This window comes from Haliotis cracherodii, unplaced genomic scaffold, assembly GCF_022045235.1.
Source record: "Haliotis cracherodii isolate W230 unplaced genomic scaffold, xgHalCrac1.p SCAF_1, whole genome shotgun sequence".
NCBI classification, from domain to species: Eukaryota; Metazoa; Mollusca; class Gastropoda; order Lepetellida; family Haliotidae; genus Haliotis; species Haliotis cracherodii.
The window spans coordinates 21283878-21304892 of NW_027266264.1; the positions used below are offsets into that span (position 1 = coordinate 21283878).

At 39.2% G+C, this 21015-nt stretch overlaps 1 protein-coding gene across 1 annotated transcript; it reads right to left on the reverse strand.

Moving 5' to 3' along the window:
- Positions 1-691: 691 nt before the first annotated feature.
- On the reverse strand, positions 692-17258 carry LOC139454595 (MFS-type transporter SLC18B1-like). The gene is made up of 10 exons (XM_071236414.1): positions 17254-17258; positions 16176-16299; positions 14888-14961; positions 13489-13627; positions 12817-12885; positions 6697-6787; positions 6138-6283; positions 4478-4635; positions 1628-1723; positions 692-770 (listed from the first exon to the last, which is right to left on the reverse strand). Exons 1-10 carry the CDS (start codon positions 17256-17258, stop codon positions 692-694), a joined length of 981 nt encoding a protein of 326 aa, XP_071092515.1.
- Positions 17259-21015: the final 3757 nt, after the last annotated feature.

A 21015-nucleotide genomic window follows, 5' to 3' on the forward strand; every position in this document is an offset into this window, starting at 1 on the left:
GAATCAAGTCACAAAAACGTCACTGCTACAGAAAAGCATGCATTTGTAGTAGGTGTTAATTCTGCAGCTTGTAAATATGTTAATATGTTTAGTGTAGATAAGGTATCATGTCTTTTCTATTTCAGCTTATTGATTCAACAGAGGTTTGTATCATTTCCTGGTTTCTATCTATCATTAGTTGTGTCCTTATCAGTATATGCTACTGATTACTTCCTACTGGGTCAAAGGTCAATGGTCCAGTCTATTTTACTTCCAAGGGTGTTTTGTTCTATTGTTTGCTCGTCATTAAGGTTACCTGTTGTTAGCCAATTAGTATACCTTTCAATTCAAATCCCTTTCTCACCTGCCATTGCTAATAGTATGCTGCACATACACCTGCACTGTACAGCAATGGATTGAGCATCAAGTGAGTCAGTGAGTATGGTTTTACGCCGCTTTTAGCAATATTCCAGCAATATATCACGGCGGGGTATACCAGAAATGGGCTTCACACATTGTACCCATGTCGGGAATCGAACCCGGGTCTTCAGCGTGACAAGCGAACGCTTAAACCACTAGGCTACCCGACCGCCCCGAATGTGTTAAGGGAAAGGTGGGGGCTGCGGCTGCTTCTACGTTCTAGTTACCTAAGCTATTAAGTGCCCTTAGAACATAGGTACAGTTATTGATACACGTCATTACGTGAAACGTCTTACCCTATGTAATTAGATGACTGAATGATGCCGGCTAAGAATCCCAAAGTACCGCCATCGTCCTTTTGTACCATATCTCTGAAACAGAAACATAAACAAGTGGGCATTCGGTTCAGAATACACGTGTTTGTCGTACATGGAGGACGGACTGGTCTGATGTAAATAATTGAGTCTGGCCCAGACAACCAAGTGATCGATACCATGCGCATCGATTTACACAATTCGGGTATGCTGATCAACCAAGTCTGCGAGCCTGACCTTGGCCCACTTACACAAAGCGATCTTAGCGCTAAGATGAACGTAACTTCCATGACTTAACATAAACTTACGATAGTCGTATCGCTAAGATTGCTTTGTGAAAGTGGGCCTTAAAGTTCATGTTGATTCTTGTACAAGTACTCAATATGAAAATAAATATTTAAAGTAAGTTTATCAGTCATTTTAAGTTTGTAGGTATTGCAATGGTACATTCTGTATGATATATTACCTAGCAATAAGCATTTACATCGTGAGAAGATCGTATATAAATCAAATATAATATCATATCTATAAAATGTTATTCAATACTGTCGACACTAGAATGATGTGGCGATGCCTCACATGGAGGTGAGCTTACATAAATGACAGTGCAAATACCAAACGCATCAGTAATCACTAGGAATAAATATCCTCTAATACTAATTTGTTGGTATTATGTGATACTAATCCTTTAATGACAACGCCGTGAGGTTTAGTGAGTGACTTTTACTTTACCCCGCTTTTAGCAATATTCAAGCAATATTCCAGCAATATCGTGGCTGTGGATACAAGCAATGGGCTGCCCCTATTGTTTAGTGACGTTTACGAATTGAACATGTTTAGATGAAAAAATATAATATAAATTAAATATATTTTAAACATTCTTTATGTAGATGTGTAGTGCTAACGGAACTCACCTCGCTCCCTGGTATATACACTTCATCGCACTGACAATGACAGGGGCAGCAGAAAAGCCGTTGAAGGCATATATCAGTATTGTCAGCCACAACACGCTGGTAAAGACAAGCGAGTGAGTGAAAGAGTATGTTTTTACGGCCATTAGCAATATATCACGGGATACCAAAAACGAGATTCACACATTGTACCCATGTTAGGAATCGAACCCGGGTATTTTGCGTGACGAGCATACGCATAACCACTAAGCTACTCCACAGGCCCGACAAAGACTAACCATGCCATCATATCATTTATTTGTATTAAAACAAGGTGCACGTGATATGTTACAATAACCACACAATTGGTTATACATATACAGCTTTTTGCTAAATGAAATAGCACTAAATGGACAATAAACATTAGATTAAGCTACATGGCAATGGATTAGATATATTATATCATTTCATTTGCAAGTGATTTCCATTTCTGTAAGTAGCTAAGACATATATTGCTTGTAACTACAATAGTCTTTTTGAATTGACACACAGTGAGTGAATAAGTTGGGTTTAACGCCGCTTTTAACAGTATTCCAGTTATATCACGGCGTGTCAGCTTAATGTTGGAGGAAAGTCCGAAGTGATGCAGGTCTCAGACGTTTACCACTTTGGTGAAACCCACGAGCACGGGTATGGTGCTGACAAACCTAGAAACATAATCGGGGTGAACCGGGATTCGAACCATAGGTTTCTGGCGTGCCCAAGGGACGCAACTCTGCACAGCGAATCGCGGCGCCTTAGACGACTGGACCACCAGTGCACCCTCAGTGTGAATAGAGTTAGATCAGTTAAAAAGAATATTGTTGAGAGTGAGTGAGTGTGTGGCTGTGTCTGTGTGCGCGCGCTCGTGTGTGTATGTGTGTGGTTATATTCCAGTAATACAGAGTTAGAATGTACACGCGTTTGCAATTTCCTCAATTTGAGTTCTCACTTTTAGAGTCGAAGTTATGATTTTGAACCAAAATATTAGAACAACCACCATTGAAATGAATGACTGCTGAAGATCATTATGCATATCATATTTCAACCGATATTATATGTTAACACTTACGTCGGAACAAATCCCCAAAATGGAGCTGGTCCCCAAATTAGGAAACTGGCGGATAGATAATACAGTGCTACCCACAATGTAGGGATTGCTGACACCTGGTATTAAAAGTAAATACTCACGTTTCATCACAATTATTTCTTTCATATTTGCCATAAATATAGCGTTATCCGATTTCAAAGATTTACTGTCCTGACCGTAATTATCCAATGGAGTGTTTGTTTGTTTGTTGTTTACGCAGCACTCAGCAATATTCCAACTATATGAGGGCGTTCTGTAAATAATCGAGTATGGACCAAACAATCCAGTGATTGACATCATGAACATCGATCCACGCATTTTGGATCGATGACGTGCATCAACCAAGTCAGCGAGCCTGACCACCCGATCCCGTTAGTCGCCTCCTACGTCAAGCATACTCGCCTTTTACGGCAAGCATGGGTTGCTGAAGACCTATTCTACCCCGGATCTCCACGATCGTGCGAGGACAGTACGAAGTGATCTATGTTTTGGACGTGTGCCACTTGTTAAATCCACGAGCACAGGTATGTTGCTGACAAACCTTGAAACATTATCGGGGCAAACCGGGATTCGAAGCCACAATCATGGTTTTCTGGCGGGCCCAAGGAACGCAACTATGCATAGCAAATTTCGGTGCATTAGACGACATGGCCCCTTGTGCAACTCCCTTCTCTTCTTCAACCATTGAAATGGAAGCGGTTTGCAGCAGAGTGGTTAGGGCGATTCCCAAAAGCATAGGGTCAATTCACCAGCATATTGTGCAATGTGCAGTGTGAGCAATTCTGCTTGAATTTCATTATCGTAGTAGACAAATGTAGAAAAAAAGAAAATGTGCAAGCAATTAGTAATAGAAGACAACGTGTTATAGCGACCTCATATATGAAACGGAAAACTGCTTTTTGTTATAAATACTCACACAAAGAATTAACTCGTCAGCCTTACATACATTTTTATCAATTAAAACACATCTGTGACGTCATTCCATTGTTTGAACGCTCCATTATTTTTCAGGAATGGAGAGTTGCTTGTCAACTGTACATTATCTTGAAGCAACATTTGAATTAATTTCCACTTGGAACAGACGGAACTATTTTTTTACATTTATTTACAAGTGAATATTTTTATTTTTTTCCGAAAACATGTGTCGCAAGCGGGGTTCGAACCCGTATCGTTAGATTTGAAAACGTGTAATTTTCAACCTCAACTACTGCGGCACATGAAGGCATAATGTGAAATTAACTATTAAATATTTTCACAATTTTGCATAATGCTTAAAAGCTCAAAATTATATGTATATAGTTTGTGATAGAGCACGTTACCCACAACAATGTTCATATTTATAGATAGTTAGATAAACCTTTGACGAGAAAAAACAAATAAGGTAACATAAATATCGCTTGTTCGGGGCCCTATATTTCCAATTATACCCATCAGCATGTATTAACAATGTGCAAGCGATTGATAAATACTAGTTTAGGACCCAACACAATTATGAAGAGCCGTGTACCATGCATTGTAAATGTCAACTCGCCACGGAGCTTGGCGCACGTGCAAAAGCGGCAGAGAACGCATTCCTCGTGCATCACGCAAGGTCGACTCACAAGTATAAATACGGACAACAAAGAGTTCTGGTTTATTTTTCAAATATTTTCAACTACAAACTATTTTGTCAAAGTTTAAAAGTAGGGATGAGTTTTAAGTAGGGGAATATCCTCGTAACTCTCCATTCCTTAAAAATAATGGGCCTCGGCCCCTGCGGGGCCTCTGCTCCGTTATTTTTAAGGAATGGAGAGTTACTCGGACATTCCCCTCTACGTAGATATCCCCAGAGTGGTGCGGAAAGTGAATAGGCAGCTGGGTGCGCCATGTAGATCAAACTAATGGTACCTTGGCTTACATTAAACTGAAATAGCAAACAAAACAGGAGTTAAGACACGATTAACCCTTCTGGAAAATATGATCAATTTTCTAAAAATATCGTCTATGAAACGAGAGCTGATGCAGCATGTTGGTTGGTTGGTTGGTTTGACGTTTAACGCCGCAATCAGCAATATTCCAGCTATATGACGGCGGTCTGGAAATAATCGAGTCTGGACCAGACAATCTAGCGATTGATATCATAAGCATCGATCCACACAATTGGGATCGATGACGTGTATCAACCAAGTCAGCGAGCCCGACCACCCGATCCCGTTAGTCGCCTCTTACGACAAGCATAGTCGCCTTTTACGGCAAGTATGGGTTGCTGAAGACCTATTCTACCCCGGAATCTTCACGGGTCTGATGCAGCATGTTCCACTCCCTGCCTTATACATGCAGCTCATGAATTAACTCAAACGTCTTCATGTAAAATGTTGGGTAAGTACAAACAGACACAGAAATAACAAATAAGTCCATCAGATACGCATACCTGTTAGGGTCAAGAGTTCTACCCACTCGTCAAACCAGGCATCATTTACCACTACAGCAGTCCAGACAGACTCCATCCACGTTGCACTTCGTCAAAGGCCGACACGACACAACGCGCACCGATCGGCTTCACTTTCACAACACTCCGCAGAAATACAGCCTTTGTCTTGTCATCTGCCTTCAAGTTGGTTGACACCTTCTCCGCATACCAATCAGTGAACTGTTGGTTCAATTATTATTTTTTTTTTTGAAGTTCCTTAATGTCAGTCAACAGAATAAACATATAAACTGCGTGTTGTTTTGAAACAAGTGCTCTACTCAGTGCTAATAAGTGGTGCTATTGATTTGATTGAGGTGACGTTGGATTAAGGTAAGGATATGTATCATGCCATTGCGGGAGAGTCGCAATCATATTGAGTCGCAATATGGCTAGGTGTCAGCAGTCGTATTAATTTGGGGACGCATTAATTTCATGGTTTACAGTAATGAGTTTATTTGTTTGTTGTTTAGCGCCGCACCCAGCAGAAATGTAGATATGTGACGGCGTTCTGTAAATAATCTGTACTAGACCTTCCAGTGATTGACACCATGAGCATCGATCCGATTGGCATACGATGACATGCATCAACCATGTCAGCGAGTTTGACCACCCGATCCCGTTAGTCTCTTACGACAAAATTGCTGAGGACCAATTCCTGATAATGCGTGAATCAATAATCGGATGCTCGTCATACCTACATATGTCCAGGCAGATAATGTCTACCAGTACTAGTCATACCTAACCATTTCTATCGACCAAGCATCCTTTGGTTTACCTACCTGAGTCAGGTACCCTATAATCCTTCATACGTATTTATCATATGCCAATCATACCTACCCGTTCATGTTCTCACTGGCCATGGCTTATTGTGTCAGATGCTGGGGATACCTATCTGTGTCAAGGTCTCATCGTATCGTCTTTTTCTTATACCTGTGTTAGGTGAAAGCCATACCTACCTGTGTCAGGTGCTGGGCGAAGAACGGGCCCACAGAGGCGAACCCAAAGAAAGCAGCGTAGATGGAGAGGGCTCCAAACCAGAGTGAGGGACTTCTTAATGCATGTGCGACAGCAACACTTGATCGTCTTTGTGTGGAAGGAACAGCTACAACATGACGTGACGTTGAAATACCTCCAACCTATGTGAACACCAGGATAAAGTTTTACATGACAGGCAATGCATGGATTAACATGAACAGTAACCTGAGGCCTGAGACGACTCCGCCGCTCATGACCTTTAGAACAAATTAACATAGTTGTGTAATTTGTAGATTTAATTCTTTGTAGTAGGTTCTACCAACACAGATAAAGCATGCCAATCAATATTACTGCTTTGAATTTGGTTTCAGAATTATAACTTTAAGACGTTTGATAGTTCAATAAAAAGATGACTACGTGTTCACCACACACAAATTGTTCATATCGATGAATTGTTTATCTGTTCACACCGCTGTTGTGACGGAATAATCGTGATTGAGGTAATATGATATTCATTGTTATGAAACATGCGAAACATACCGTCTTGATGAGGTAGCACGACATATGAGGCACATCCACAGGCAAACGTGCAGCTCCCGAGAACCCAGAAGGGAAGGCCATACCCTCCTAACTGAGGTGTAAACAATTGTTAATATCCATGCATACCATCTGCATATGAATTACAAGTACTCAAAGTATGTAAGTACAATGCAATGTTTGAGATATTAATACAAATGAGACAGTCGAGAAATTGATTCTTGTCTTTAAATAAAGGCAGAGGTAGCTTTTAAGAACTATTTTTTTGTTTATCAGAGGTTCATGTATGCTATTATGTTTTAGTGAAAAACAATAAATCCTTAGTTTCAAGATTCAAGATTCTTTATTCAGTATTTTGGGCCATGTGGCCTAGAGTACAATTACAATTACAATAATTGCTGCGTCACGTGATGTCAGGAAAATAAATACAACTAGTCTTATTTCACATTAAATACATAATTTAAGTATAGGACCAAAGCCGTTACACTGTCGATATTTTTGGAGTTGAGTAGATTACATAAACTGTGATTATCATGATGGACATTGGATAACCAAGGCAAATAGTGGTTTCTGACAGAAGATTATTTTGAACATAAAAACAAAACATGAAATTCATCCTCTAATTGCCTCCCTTTACAGTGGGTACATAGATATAAACTCAAGTCTTCATTTGTATGTTTGTATGACTTTCGTAGCATGTTAATCTTAAAACCGTGTAGCGATATTCTGAATTTACAATATGCTCTCCTGAGTGATTTATCCGTGAGATTATTGATGTAAAATTCTGGCTGTAAAAGTGATGTGAAATTAGCATAATGTGACACATATTTTGATGAAGAAATAGAGTTATGCCACACTTGAGAATACATATCACTAAGCCTTTGTTTTATTATTAGTAAAAATAGATTTTCATCGCCAATATGTTGAGAGATCCATACAAATGAAAAGCCTGCAGAAAACAAAATATATCTTACATCAGACATCCAGGTGTGTTTATCATTATCATCTAACTGTTTAAGTAGATTGTAACATTGTTTTGGATATCGACATGGATTCATACGTAGAAATCTCAACCGTATTTAAGTACCCTTATTTTGCTAAACACAAACATATTAAATCGCCCAATTTCACCAAGAATAGCTTTATTAGAAGCATATTTTCCGATACAAAGATAGTTTTTAAAATACCACGTATGTACTTTTTCTATACATTCATAATATTTTGCCCCCCAGATTTCAGCCCCATAAAGTAATATAGGAGCAATCTTACAATCAAACATTGATCAAGCTGTTTCGAATGTTATTTAGGCTATTTCTTTTGAAAGCATGATAAATGGCTTTAGTGGCTTTAGAAGCCTGTGATGCTAGGCTTTTACAGGCCATTGACCAGATTAGCCTTGAGGAGAAAAATACTCCAAGATACTTGTAGTGGTGACAAGTTTTACATTTATAGAACCATAGGACCATTTTTCATTTTTTCGTATAATACCACCGTTTCGGAATACAATTATTTTTGTTTTATCAAGATTAAAACTTAGGCCCCAGGTAATGTAAAATTTATCAAGATATCTAATTGTCTTTGTAGACCAATAACTGTATATGAGAACATAGTCACATCGTCGGAAAAAAGTAGTAGCATAATATCTTCAATACTTTCTGAAACAAACACACCATGACAGCACGTTTTTTAAATGTCAGTTACATGCTCATTAAGAAAGAAGATAAACAGAAGTGGGCTTAAGATACAGTCCCGTCTTACACCGGAGCTAGTTGTAAACAAATCTGTTTTACCTTTGTCTGTTTTTACATAAGCCTAAACAGCAGAATACATACTAGCTAAGACATTATACAACTTGCCATGGCAACCCTTTTGTAAGAGCATATATAATAATTTTTTCCTTTCCACAAAGTCAAAGGCTTTCTTGAAATCAATGAAAGCACAATAAAATCGCCCCCCCCCCCCCCCCCCCCCCCCCCACACACACACACACACACCCCTCAGTTGCATTTAGCAGGGATATTCCTATCCAATTGTTGGGGTCAGAGGTAACACCGGTTTATGTATAGGTATTATGAGTCCAATGTTCCATGCTACAGGAAATATACCGGTATCTAATATTTTATTAAATAAAGGTCTCAAGTATTTAATAAACATTGTTTCTGAATTTAAAAAATTCTGGAGGAATTCCATCTTCACCAGGCGATTTCCCGAGTTTTAATCTTTTTAACGCTTCAGCTACATCTTCATCAGTAATACTATCTGATAACAACTCATCTGTAATGGGTAAGCTATCACAATTATCACAAGAGTGACTGTCAATGAATTCATTTACAAGTACATTAAAATCTTCATTCACTTCTGTTTTGTTAAAGTTTAACAAATCTTTAAAAAACTGAAGAGCATCAGGAGATATTGCACATTTAGAGTGTTTGTTACATAAAACCCGCTTATGGGTGTTCCAAAATGTTTTACAATTACCATGTTTTGCAGCACCTTTCAAGTCTTCAACTATTTTGCCATCAAATTTGTTTCTTTTTCTGACCACAACATATTTTGAATTTTCTTTTGGCTGTAACATATTTTAGCAAATTTTCATTACATTTGAACTGCTTAAATAAATTAAGATACCTATATTTTTCCTTTTTCAGTTGAGTACATCTATGGTCAAACCAATCAAATAATGAGTATAGCTTATTTTTATCAACACACCAAGTTTCAGTGAAGCAGAGCACATCAAATTGTGAACAAAATGAAATAAAATCAGGATACATCAACTTTGATAGAAGTCCATGGATTTTCCAAGAACATATTGTGTACACTGGATTTGTGAATTTACCATCGTTAACATTGTAAGAGTCATTTTGTGCTTTTCTGTAATTGGGACCACTGCCAAGATCCTATGTTGTATTGTCGATAATACTGTCCATTCTGTGTATATCCTCTTTACATTTGGACTTATATGGACTACAATAATACAAATATTCACATATAACTAGTAACATTTTACCCTCGACTTCACACATTTGTTATTTCCAGTGTTTGAAAGTATCCATACTGCTCAAATATGTATGTGCAAAACAATCGAGAAATCCTTTCTGAAATGCCACATATACTTGTAATGTAATATATGTAATATATGCTGAACAGCAAAAGAAACGTCACCCCAAGTAAAATTGCATGAAAAGTTGTCATTTAAATATCGGGGTCATTTTTGTCAAAGTTTCTAAAATTACTTTGTCCGGAAAAATGAAATTTGATGATAAAAAAATATGGCAGATGACAATAAAACCGATCGCCCAAACGCATCACGGCAACGGCCATGGTAACCCGATGCACGTGACTTCCGTGCAAATTGAAATGCACATGTGTTCCCCCATTTCTTGCCCTCTAAAAATCCATCAAGATCTGATAACATTCCATCGTTATTGAATTGCTACCACATGCAAGTAGCCAATGCAGTTCAAGTCCACGTAAGGACCATAAACAGGCTCCAGCAATGGTACCAGACCACCAACACTACAGATGATCGATCACGTAGTGGAGGACCAAGGGTCACCACCCGACGTCAGGATCGTCAGATTGTGCGACAGCATCTTCAAGATCGTTTTGTTACTGCTGCGGAAACTGCTAGACAGACCATGGGGCCACACTAGCGACACATTAGTGCGGATACTGTGTGTCGACGATTGACGAACAGACACCTCCACTGTCACAGGCCACATCGAGGACCCATTCTGACACCACGTCATCGCCGGGACCATCTTCAGTGGGCAACACAGCACCAGCATTGGCACCACTGCTCCTCTTCTCAGACGAAAGCCATTACTGTATCTTAACAGCAGGTGGCAGAGAGAGATTCTTGCGATGCCATGGGGAACGTTATTCGGATGCTTGTGTTGTTGAGAGAGACTCGTGGGGTGGTCAAGGTGTGGGGTGGAATTGGTCTTGCACAGAGGGTCGTCCCGGCGGTTTTCCAGAACATCGGTCCAGGGAGAGGGAATGGTGTCACAGCATCTCGGTACATTGATCAAGCCTTGAGACCACACGCCATACCTCATTGTGCACGTCGTCGCAACCACGAGTTTCAGTATGATAACGCCCGTGCCCACACCGCGAGAGCAGCAAGAGACTTTCCCCAGGAGAATGGCATCAGAACCATGCAGTGGCCTGCACCCAGTACTGATTTAAATCCCATTGAGCACCTGTGTGACGAGATTCAAAGACAGCTGAATGACGTCCGACCAAGGCCGACAACTGCAGCTGAACTGCGTCGGGCGTTCCTTAGAGTGTGGGCTCAAGTGCCTCTGGCCTTCATCAACCGCCTCATCCGTTCCATGTATCGACGTTGCACCGCAGTCATCAATGCACATGGCGGACAAACGAGATGCCATTTTCTCAGAGACTAGTGTTGTGTTTCACTTTAAGAACATTTGACCACTTAATTTCAACCTTGATGATCAGTTTTGCCAAGTTTCATTTTTTTAATATGTCTCGAAGCATGTTTACAGTGTTTGGACAAATACGGTTTCTCATATATCTATCCATGGTGACGTTTCTTTTGCGGTTCAGTATATTTTAAAAATGCACTGGGTAACGATAGTGTGCATCTATGATATCAAAACTAGCCATTGCTTCAAATCTACAGTCTAACATGCTCATAAAAGCCAGTATTATTGGTTCTTACAATTGATTATTATAATTGTAAAAAGATTAGTATTTTAAAGTATATATCTTAGATCTCACTTCTTTTATATAATACATCATTATTACCCAGGTGGTGAGATACTCGTCACACGCGTGTTGTAGAAGACATTAGCCACAGATTGAGACACGACAGACATTAAACAATCGAGTTACATGTACAGACTACAGTGTGATAAGGCTTGGATCACGTAAGCCCTCTCCACCCGACCGATTTTCAATTCAATTAAAGGCAAACTAATGCAAAATGAAGACATATTTAGACAATATTTGGACCTTTATCTCGACAAATGCTGGATGCTGTGTCTGTTCCATTAGCGTCCCCTTCGAAGCACATTTGCGGCACTGTTTCCGAAAACGTTTGTTTGTGAATGAACAAAGATACACGATCGCACAACCAGATCACTCAAATTGGGTGACTGAGGGCGTCGGGTTTAATGCTGCTTTGAACAATACACTATTATCACGGCGTACTTGATATGAGAGGAAAGCCCGAAGTGATGCATGTCTCTCAGGTTTACCACTTTCGTGAAATCCACAAGCAGGGATATGGTGCTGACAAACCTAGAAGCATAGTTGGTGCGAACCGGGTCGAACCCACGGTCAAAAATTTCTGGCGTCCCCAAGGGACGAAACAACGAACTGAGGCGCTTACTCAAACTGAACATTCCTTTATATCATAAACGGACAAATTTCGTGGAGGCTAGTCTGACTTCTGATTTAGTGTCCTAAAACATCCAACATGTTACTAATAGTATTCCGTACGGATCTCCAGGATAACCCGCTGTGTGTACATTACGGTTGGATTGTTTTTATTCTGATGGTGACATGACACGCACACGCAAACTCGATTTGGTTAATTTTCACTTGTTCGGTATGGGGTCGTAAGTTAACAGGAACTTCTGTGGTGACCACAATGATTTGCCTCTTCGAAAAGGGTAACGGGCATAATTTCAGCTTATAGATCGAAGGAAACCGAAACATGTTGATTGCACAACGCGCAGAGGGGATACAGGCGGTGTGTGTGACCGACTGCAAGTCCGAGATTTAAAGAGCGTCACTGTTTGACATTTTGAGTGTTCTTACAATTGATCGGCGAACTAACAACTAGGCGCCTAAGTTACCATTAGTCGAAGACATTTTCAAATATAGAATTTACATATCACTGCTGTCGTCCTCGCACACACAAAAAGAAAATTTTTCAATGCATATTCATAGAAATGTCAACAATGGCCATATTTAGGCATATTTCAATATTCATTTGCGATCAGTTTTGCTTTGGATTATGTCACGAACGAAACTTATTTATTTCCACTTAAATTTATATTGAATTCGGGTAATGCATAAAATACCACTCCCACGCTCGTTGGGTCTGTAGTGTTAAACGATAAAAAGTGTATTATATGACATACTGTATCTCACCTCATAGAAGCTACCTCCTATTGCTGGTCCAATCATAAAAGCAGCTCCACTCACAGACTTTAGCACTGCCTTCAGAACCGAATATATAAAAAGAAAATAGCAATACGACACTGTAGCTCATTAATTATAACAGTAAATTCCGTGAGACATAATTCATGTGTGTTTTGGCTTTGGAATGGGATACAGTTTTGTGATAATAATAACATGACTGTCAGTACAACATATGCATTTTAAATTTCCAACATGGTTCTGGACATGGTTAGATTTGGGCATAAATTCCATGTCAGGTCAAGGGCACAGGAGATCAAATATGTGCTTCAAACCGTAGACAATGCTTTAAATTTAAGTTTTTAAGGACCGAATATTTTACAAGCTGTGACGATGAATAATCCATACTTTCTTAAATACCTGTCCTATGTTTTACTTACTGCTCTTTTATACACCTTGAAGCCGCTTTGTATTTATTAGCTATCGGTGCATCATTTAAGAAACTTGTGTCGTAAAGCTTATCACTGCACAGAGTTGCGAATATTCAGATACATTACATCTTTTAATACATTCTAAAACCCAATATAGCTGCATTTAAATTGTATGGGTATTTGTTTGAAAGGAGTTAATGAAACTTACGAAGGCAATGGTCACTAAAAATAGGACATAAAATATATTCCGTACGTAAACTGTTGCGATTCGTTCTGGAAAGCACAGTCCCACAATTGATGTCATACTCGCTGCCGTTCCCAATGCTTCTAAACTCCTTACGATAAAGCAAGCAACAATAAATGGAATCCCTGACCGTAAGTGATCCAAGCATCTACAACAAAAGAGAAACACAATAATTATTTCTTTTTAATCAGTCTAATACCATGACTAGGATGTGTTATTAAACATGTAAACTATTTTGTTCTAAAGATCGTATCCTTGGCGTATTGTGCATAGAGCATCTGTCCGGAGAGTAGAAGGTCGTTGGTTCGTTGGTCTGTCTATCGGTCGGTATACTGTGTGGGTTATTCGTGTTCAACTGCGATATGGTATTTCAGTGACCTAGCAATATAGAACTAGTATACGTTCGGAATAGTTACATCATCCACCAACCGCCACCCGTACCCCCCAAAACCCCTACACACGTGCATGCACGTCGCTATGTAAGAGAAATGATCTTGATTTTGACGTTAAACGACATTTCACCTCATCTCGCCTTTATTCTAAAGACTTGGCCATGGCATTAGAACTTGATAATACGGGTCACATATGACATATATTTTGCCTACATAAATGATATTGAACGGAATTGTCGATAATCATTTATTATGAAATCAAAAGGGCTATTAGATGAGTTCACACTATCAGTAACTAACCAATATTATAAACAATACATGGGATAAAGGATAAGAGAATTATTCGATAACGCCGAATATAAATTAATCCGTTACACAAATAAGGTTCAATTAAGTTAATCTTGTTATTTTACAAACACTTTCATGTGGAGATGGGGAACTGTGGTATTCGAGTGATGGCTAAAAAGTTCTGAACCTAACTTCGAAGGATGTATAGTACGATATACTCCTTAATAGTTTGCATGCAAAACCTATTTTTTCGGCTGCATTTAAACCTAACACACAACCAGGCAGCATATGTCATCAAAGTGACGAGGTATTCTCTGTTGAAGCACGTCGCAATATTAGTGCAATAATGCTGAACGCGACGTTAAACCCCATTTCACCTCAACCCCTCTCTGTTGATGCAGCTGCAATTTTATGTGGAGGCTAAACACTTTTGTATCTACAACTGCAAAACTAAGTATGTTTTAAAATCAAAACTATGAGCCTAAATATGTATTTTGAATAACAGTTTGCAACAATGCATTCTTTATTGCAGACAATAATATGTTTTGTTCAACAGTCTGAAGCATTGTTATAGTTTCCAAACAGTTTCCGGGTCAATAATGTTTTGTTGATAAATTCCCCCGGACGTAGTCCATCATGGGTAGGCTCAGAACATTTCAGCTCATTCAACTATCATTTCAAACAAAATGTGTGTACATTATCATTTACGTTCGTACAAATCAAATTACCCGAATATGATATCACAGCAGCCAAATACATATACTCCGGCCGTGTAGATGGTCCGGGGACGGTACTTGGATAACTGAAATTGGAATGTGCAAATGTATGTTTTTAATGTAATATATTCACATCTTACCAACATGTTACCCAGATCAAACCAGAATTACACACGAGAGGCTAATCTTTCTTGTATACACCTCAAAGTCAGAAACGCATAATCGGATTTTTGTTGTGGAAGTAATACACAATTACTGTGAACATGTGAGTGATGACATGGTGTAGACAGGACAACAGCGGATAAGGGTCCAATATGAAGACATAACACGAACAATGATTAAGGTCAAGGTCCTGAGAACACCATATCTCGGTAGTGTCTTCTGCCTGACATTTCCTGCCCATGAGAGTATGGACCACTGCCGATTTTGAGGGCGACATGAGGACCTTACATTGTCGTTCAATAGCAATGTTGCTGTTACATTTGCTGTATGCGATCTATCACTATCGAGCGCCTTTTATCAAATTGTTCTGCCAGTGTATCCGTCCACATCATTATGTTGCCAATGCCAAATTTGCCCTTCAAGTTCGTGCGGTATGGTACACAGTGGTCCTCTCATCAGCTCGATGCAGCAGAAATCGTAAATGGTCGCTGAAATGGTTAATTTCTCCATTAGGGATTGGACCATCGCAGTTGACGATGTTATTGTCTGACAGGCTGTCCGTCCGTGATTAAAAAAGGCAGTTCCTGGTCATACATCCTTCATGATCCTAGAATTGTTGTTGTTATAGACCTTTGGTGCCGTTTGAAGCTGCCCTGGACAACTATTGTAACAGTCAATCAGACCTGGGCCGGTTACGTGACGTTCTACGCTGTTTGTAGCGATATCTTAATCTAGAGACTACGGTTCTCCTGACAATCGTCCGACGACGTTGTGCAGATGTACCCGTGTTTCTGGAGTGATATAATTTTCTGTATTGTTATTATCGGCTATTGAGCATTTGGTCGTTGCTGCGTTTTGATGATTCCAACAATGACATTGATCATATTCATGCTTCACATACAGTTTGTGCGATCACGACATCCACATAATGTACATCAGTATCACCTATGGGTTGACTATTAAGGAGTAGAGTGAAAAATGGTTTATCATGTTACAATTTATACTGGTAATAACAATAACTGGGGTACAAGTTGTACAATAATTAAAACGCGAAAATATGTGACTTAATGTTATAATTAAATGCAGCGTTGATAACCCTACCATATAATTAAACACATTGCTCCATTTGAAGACCCACCTGATGTCCAAACACTGGCGATGCTATGAAGACAACGAATTCTGAAGAACTGTAAATTAAACCTATGACGGTCTGACTTGCACCTTTCTTTGTTGCCTGAAGTGAAAATATAGTTTTAGGTACACTATGAGTGAGTGAGTGAGTATGGTTTTACGTCACTTTGAGCACTATTCCAGCAATATCACGGCGGGGACACCAGAAATGGGCTTCACACGTTGAACCTATGTTGGGAATCGAACCCGGGTCTTCAGCGTGATGAGTGAACGCTTTAACCACGAGGCAACCCGACCACCCCAGGTAGACTATGAACACGACAACGTCAATTTTCGGGCACATGCCACTCTCATGTGTTGGTCACAGTAGACCTGTTATATCTGTTAAAATATATCAGAGGTTCCCCTTTGTTATAATGGAGAAATTCTGCTGGGTTTATGATGAAGGATGTTGGAGATGGAGACGCATCTGTAATTTTTAGCCATACAGTGACTAGATCGATTTATACATTAATACTAAAGACATTTAGATTATATAAAAACGGCCAACAATGGACAGCAAAGCAGATAGAATATCACATATTTCTACTTGAAATTAGTATGTCACCATAAAAATGACTAATCATAAGAATACATGATAAACACAGACTATAGATAGCCAGCAACTGAAGATAAATCCCCATACTAGGGAGAATTGGGACCTACAGTAGTCTTACTACATGTATGGACCCCAGCGGTATTTACACTTCCCTTCAGGTGGCGGCGATTATTGACACATTTAACCGAATGAAATGAACACATATTCTACAGCTAAAAATTTAGCAGAATAAAACTACTTTGAATGACGTGGTCGTAATACTTTCGCCGGGGGACAATCATTTCACACTACTTCAACCCTGTTCTTCGAGTGTACAGCCACTAACACTCAAAGTGTTAATCGAGAACTAATACTTTTTAAAAGATCCTTTAAGGATCCCTTGCGATAGAACATGTGGGACATGCTGGACTTTGATTCTTTCATCACAAGAAATACAGACCCTCACCTTTCAATATATATTCATGAGTGTAACGCGAATGGCCAATACGTCATCTTCTTAAAAGGACCTCTTCAAATCTGGACTAAGTAGTTGTAACCGATAGCTGGTGTTACTTCATGTATTTTGTTTTACCGACACTTCTTGCATTATAAATCTGATGTAATCTCTAATGTCAGGTTTAATATCACTGTATGGGATCAGAAGTGGTGTCACAGAGTTTGCAGAGTGCTGTTTTAGCTGCAGAATCAGCTACCCAATCAGGTACCCAACAAAAGACGATGTCTCATTGGCCAGTAGCAAGTTCCTTATGCAATTTAACAATTTCAATTAAAGGAGGATGTTCATGGCATTTGTTAATAATAGGCTGTAGACACGAAGAGAAACATATTATCAATTAGTTATATTTTGACAGTATTTTGTTTATTGATATATTTTCGAGCTGTTATAATTGCATTTGCTTCTGCTGTAAAAATGGAACAGCCATCAGGTAATTTGGATGATAGGGTCCTGGATCCAATGACAGCGGCAATAGCAACTGCGTCACCATCCCTGGATGCATATGTTAAAATAGATTTGTAACTGTTATATGTGTATCGAAACTATTTATATTCTTGTTGGTAGATTAGTTGGTTTTTTCGTTTCTTAGGTTTAGGTAATGTCAGGTCAGCCTGTTTTTACCAACTGAAAGTGGACAAAAGCTTAGTGAGAGCTATATTTGGAAGATTAATACTGGCAGCAGAAATGGCAGGATTAATTCTTATTCGAAGTGGTGGAATTAGTGACGACTTGCTATGCCACATGTCTTCATAAAGAAGATTAAACGAGTATTCCTAATTCATATGCAGGAATAGTTTTGATTTGAATAGAGTTTTGTGAGATTTTGTTAGTAAAGTCTGTTCCGACTTTGTTTTAGTGACGGCTCATCAGCATCCGCATATAGAATATAAAAAGGAGACGTTATGAAGTCTTCAAGGCAAAGCCTCAGGCCTTGATGACGAATACTAACTAATATTTTTATATTACTTTTACAAGCTCCACCATAGATGATGGAGCCATAATCCAGTTTAGAACGAATAAGTGATCTGTATAGTTGGAGGAGGATTTCCTGATCCCTCACCACTTGGGATTTGAAACGACTTTCAGTACGTCGAGGGCCTTCAGGGATCTATGTTTTAAATCTATGCCTTTATGTGGTTTGTATTTCCGGCATAAGTGTTTACGATTTGTTTTGGCTTTTGAAAATGTATAAAACATTTTCTACAGACAATAAGTTTATGTTATAAAATACACCTATCATTGTCTTTCGATAAGAAATTCTCAAATCCATCAATTGAATCGTTTAAAACGTTGGAAAGGCTATTGAATTTCATACTTAACAAAGTGACAGTCACAAAACGAGACGGTCGGAATGATGTCTTCTAGATTTGGAACTTTCTCTACGATAAAGCCAATGTCATAATCGACGAAATGACCAAACTCTCCGTCAAAAGGAGGAAGGAAACTTGCGATGACACCGTGAATGAGGCCGTGTGTAATACATTGTTGATATCAACTGACCGGGAAGATTGTCGAGGCACTGACTTTATGACAGGCGTCATGAATGGAGAAAAAAATGTATCTGAGAGGGAGACATTGTTACTTCGAGCTTCGAGACCAAACACATGTTCATGCCGAAGTAGTTTACAAGAGAGGATGATCTGTGTAGCCAGCGACTTGAATAATTTTGATGAAAATAATGTTGAAATCCATGTTCACGCACATGACAGAATTAATGTGAACAAATATTCATCTCAACATCGTAGCCAAGTGTTTGAGGCTGTCCGTGTTTTATCTCCATTCCGACGTGAAATAATATAAAGTGTCCTTGTCTTAATTTTTCCTGCGGCTGTGGAAAATTGTGCACCGATCTAATAAAAGACATACATGTACTCCAAGATCTACCATTGCACCGTCATAAAAGAACTAGGTCAACTTTATCTTTCTTCAGTTGTTTATTAAAAATTCGTTTCCGAAGCAAAGCTTCTCGATCTACATCATAAATTAATTCACAGACAAGATTCTAGTACCAAGTGTTAACACTTTTTTTTTAAATGTCAAAAAATAACTTACACAAGTATTGAAAGACATGTTTCAATAAGTAATATATTTTATTTCGTCCGCCCGCTCTCTTGTTTGTTGCGGCTTGAAGGAAGAAAAACATTAAAAAAATATGGAAATGACACTTGGCATGCCAATCAACAGGGAATCTGGGTCACTGGGACCAGCCAAGTTTCATGGATCGGATCGGCATGTGAAGCAAAACACATTGCTACAATAAACTACTTGAAAATATTTTTGACCATTACCAGTTTTTTTTACACAATCGTTGTCATTCAGAATCTAGATGAAGGCAAGACGAACACAACGAAAAAAGCACTGTCGAAATCCCCAATTGCTGTATATATTGTTAGGAATGCTTTTCATAAACTGCAGATATACCGTACACCACAGGATAACGATTGGTGCCGTGATACATATTAATATGTTTTTTTGTTGTTTATTTACACTACTCTTATTCATCACGACAAACGTATTTCACTCTTGTCAAGAGATTATCGCAGAACTATAATTTGTGTGTTGAACTGTGTTGGGTGAATCGAGGCGATCCACAGTATCATTTTATGAAGATGTGAAGACGACATGGCAGGTAGGTTTTGAAACCAAAGACCTACGCGTTTGTTGAAAAGTCTTGGAATCGTTTGATGGATGTTTATTACCATTAAAACTTCCGCCCTTGTTGTCAAACGGCCCACGTGGGTGGGTGCTTATATGACGTCATCCGCTTATGCATTAACCAATGAAATTTGTGTGTTATCATGACGTCATATTGACCTGTCAGATCACTCGTGTAAGCTCAACCCGATCACAGTGCGGTAGTTCCTACAGCAGATGCCCCTTTTACTTCCCCACATATACTTTGGATTCCCTTTGAGATTGCTAAAGGGATTAGTTTTAAAGGATTGCCACCAGACGATGAGATAGCAATGAACTTTGGCAACGAAAGAGTTATTTGTGAAGGGATATCATCATCCGATTAAAGAGAATATATGTGCCTCCGTTTGTTAGGTTTTGATGAACCAGAGTGTAGATTTAAAGACATGTTGTAAAAATATGTTACAGCATCATTGCTCCCCTCCCGCCATCGAGTGTCAATAAGGACGGTGCTGCAAGGCTGCAACACCAGGACTTACAGGGGTGTTATAGGAATAAAGACATAAAAAACTATTGTTAAACAAAGGAGAAATGTCAGGCCGGTTACGCCCATTACATTTTTACAATAAACACACAGAATTCTGTGGTCCGTATTACACGATCGGGCAATCATGAAGAGCAACCTCCTCGTGGTGAGTGCTGGTCAGCGCTAATCGCTCTTCCCCTGCGTGAACCCGGGGTAGATTGTGTCCTCAGCACCCCATTGCTTGTCGTATGAGGCGACTCATTTGGGCAGACGACGGGAATGATTGAGGTCACTGGATCCAGGCAAAAGTATTGCTGTGCGGCGCCAGGCAATAAATACTTTTTTATGCAATTTGTGTGTATGGCGGGTGCTACCGCCAGGGAACTCTTTTCATGAACACCTGGTGTCGGTGGTCCATTCATAAAATGTTCACAGCTATGCTTGCCCTTTACGCCAAAATTGAATCTGTTTCGGCGGATAATCTAAACTGTTTTTATCTTGCATTGACAATTAATATTTAGCTGTGCTTGCTGTGTCTGTTTGCATGCGTTTGTAAAGGTTGTCGTATATCACTGGGTATCAGTATGTGATGG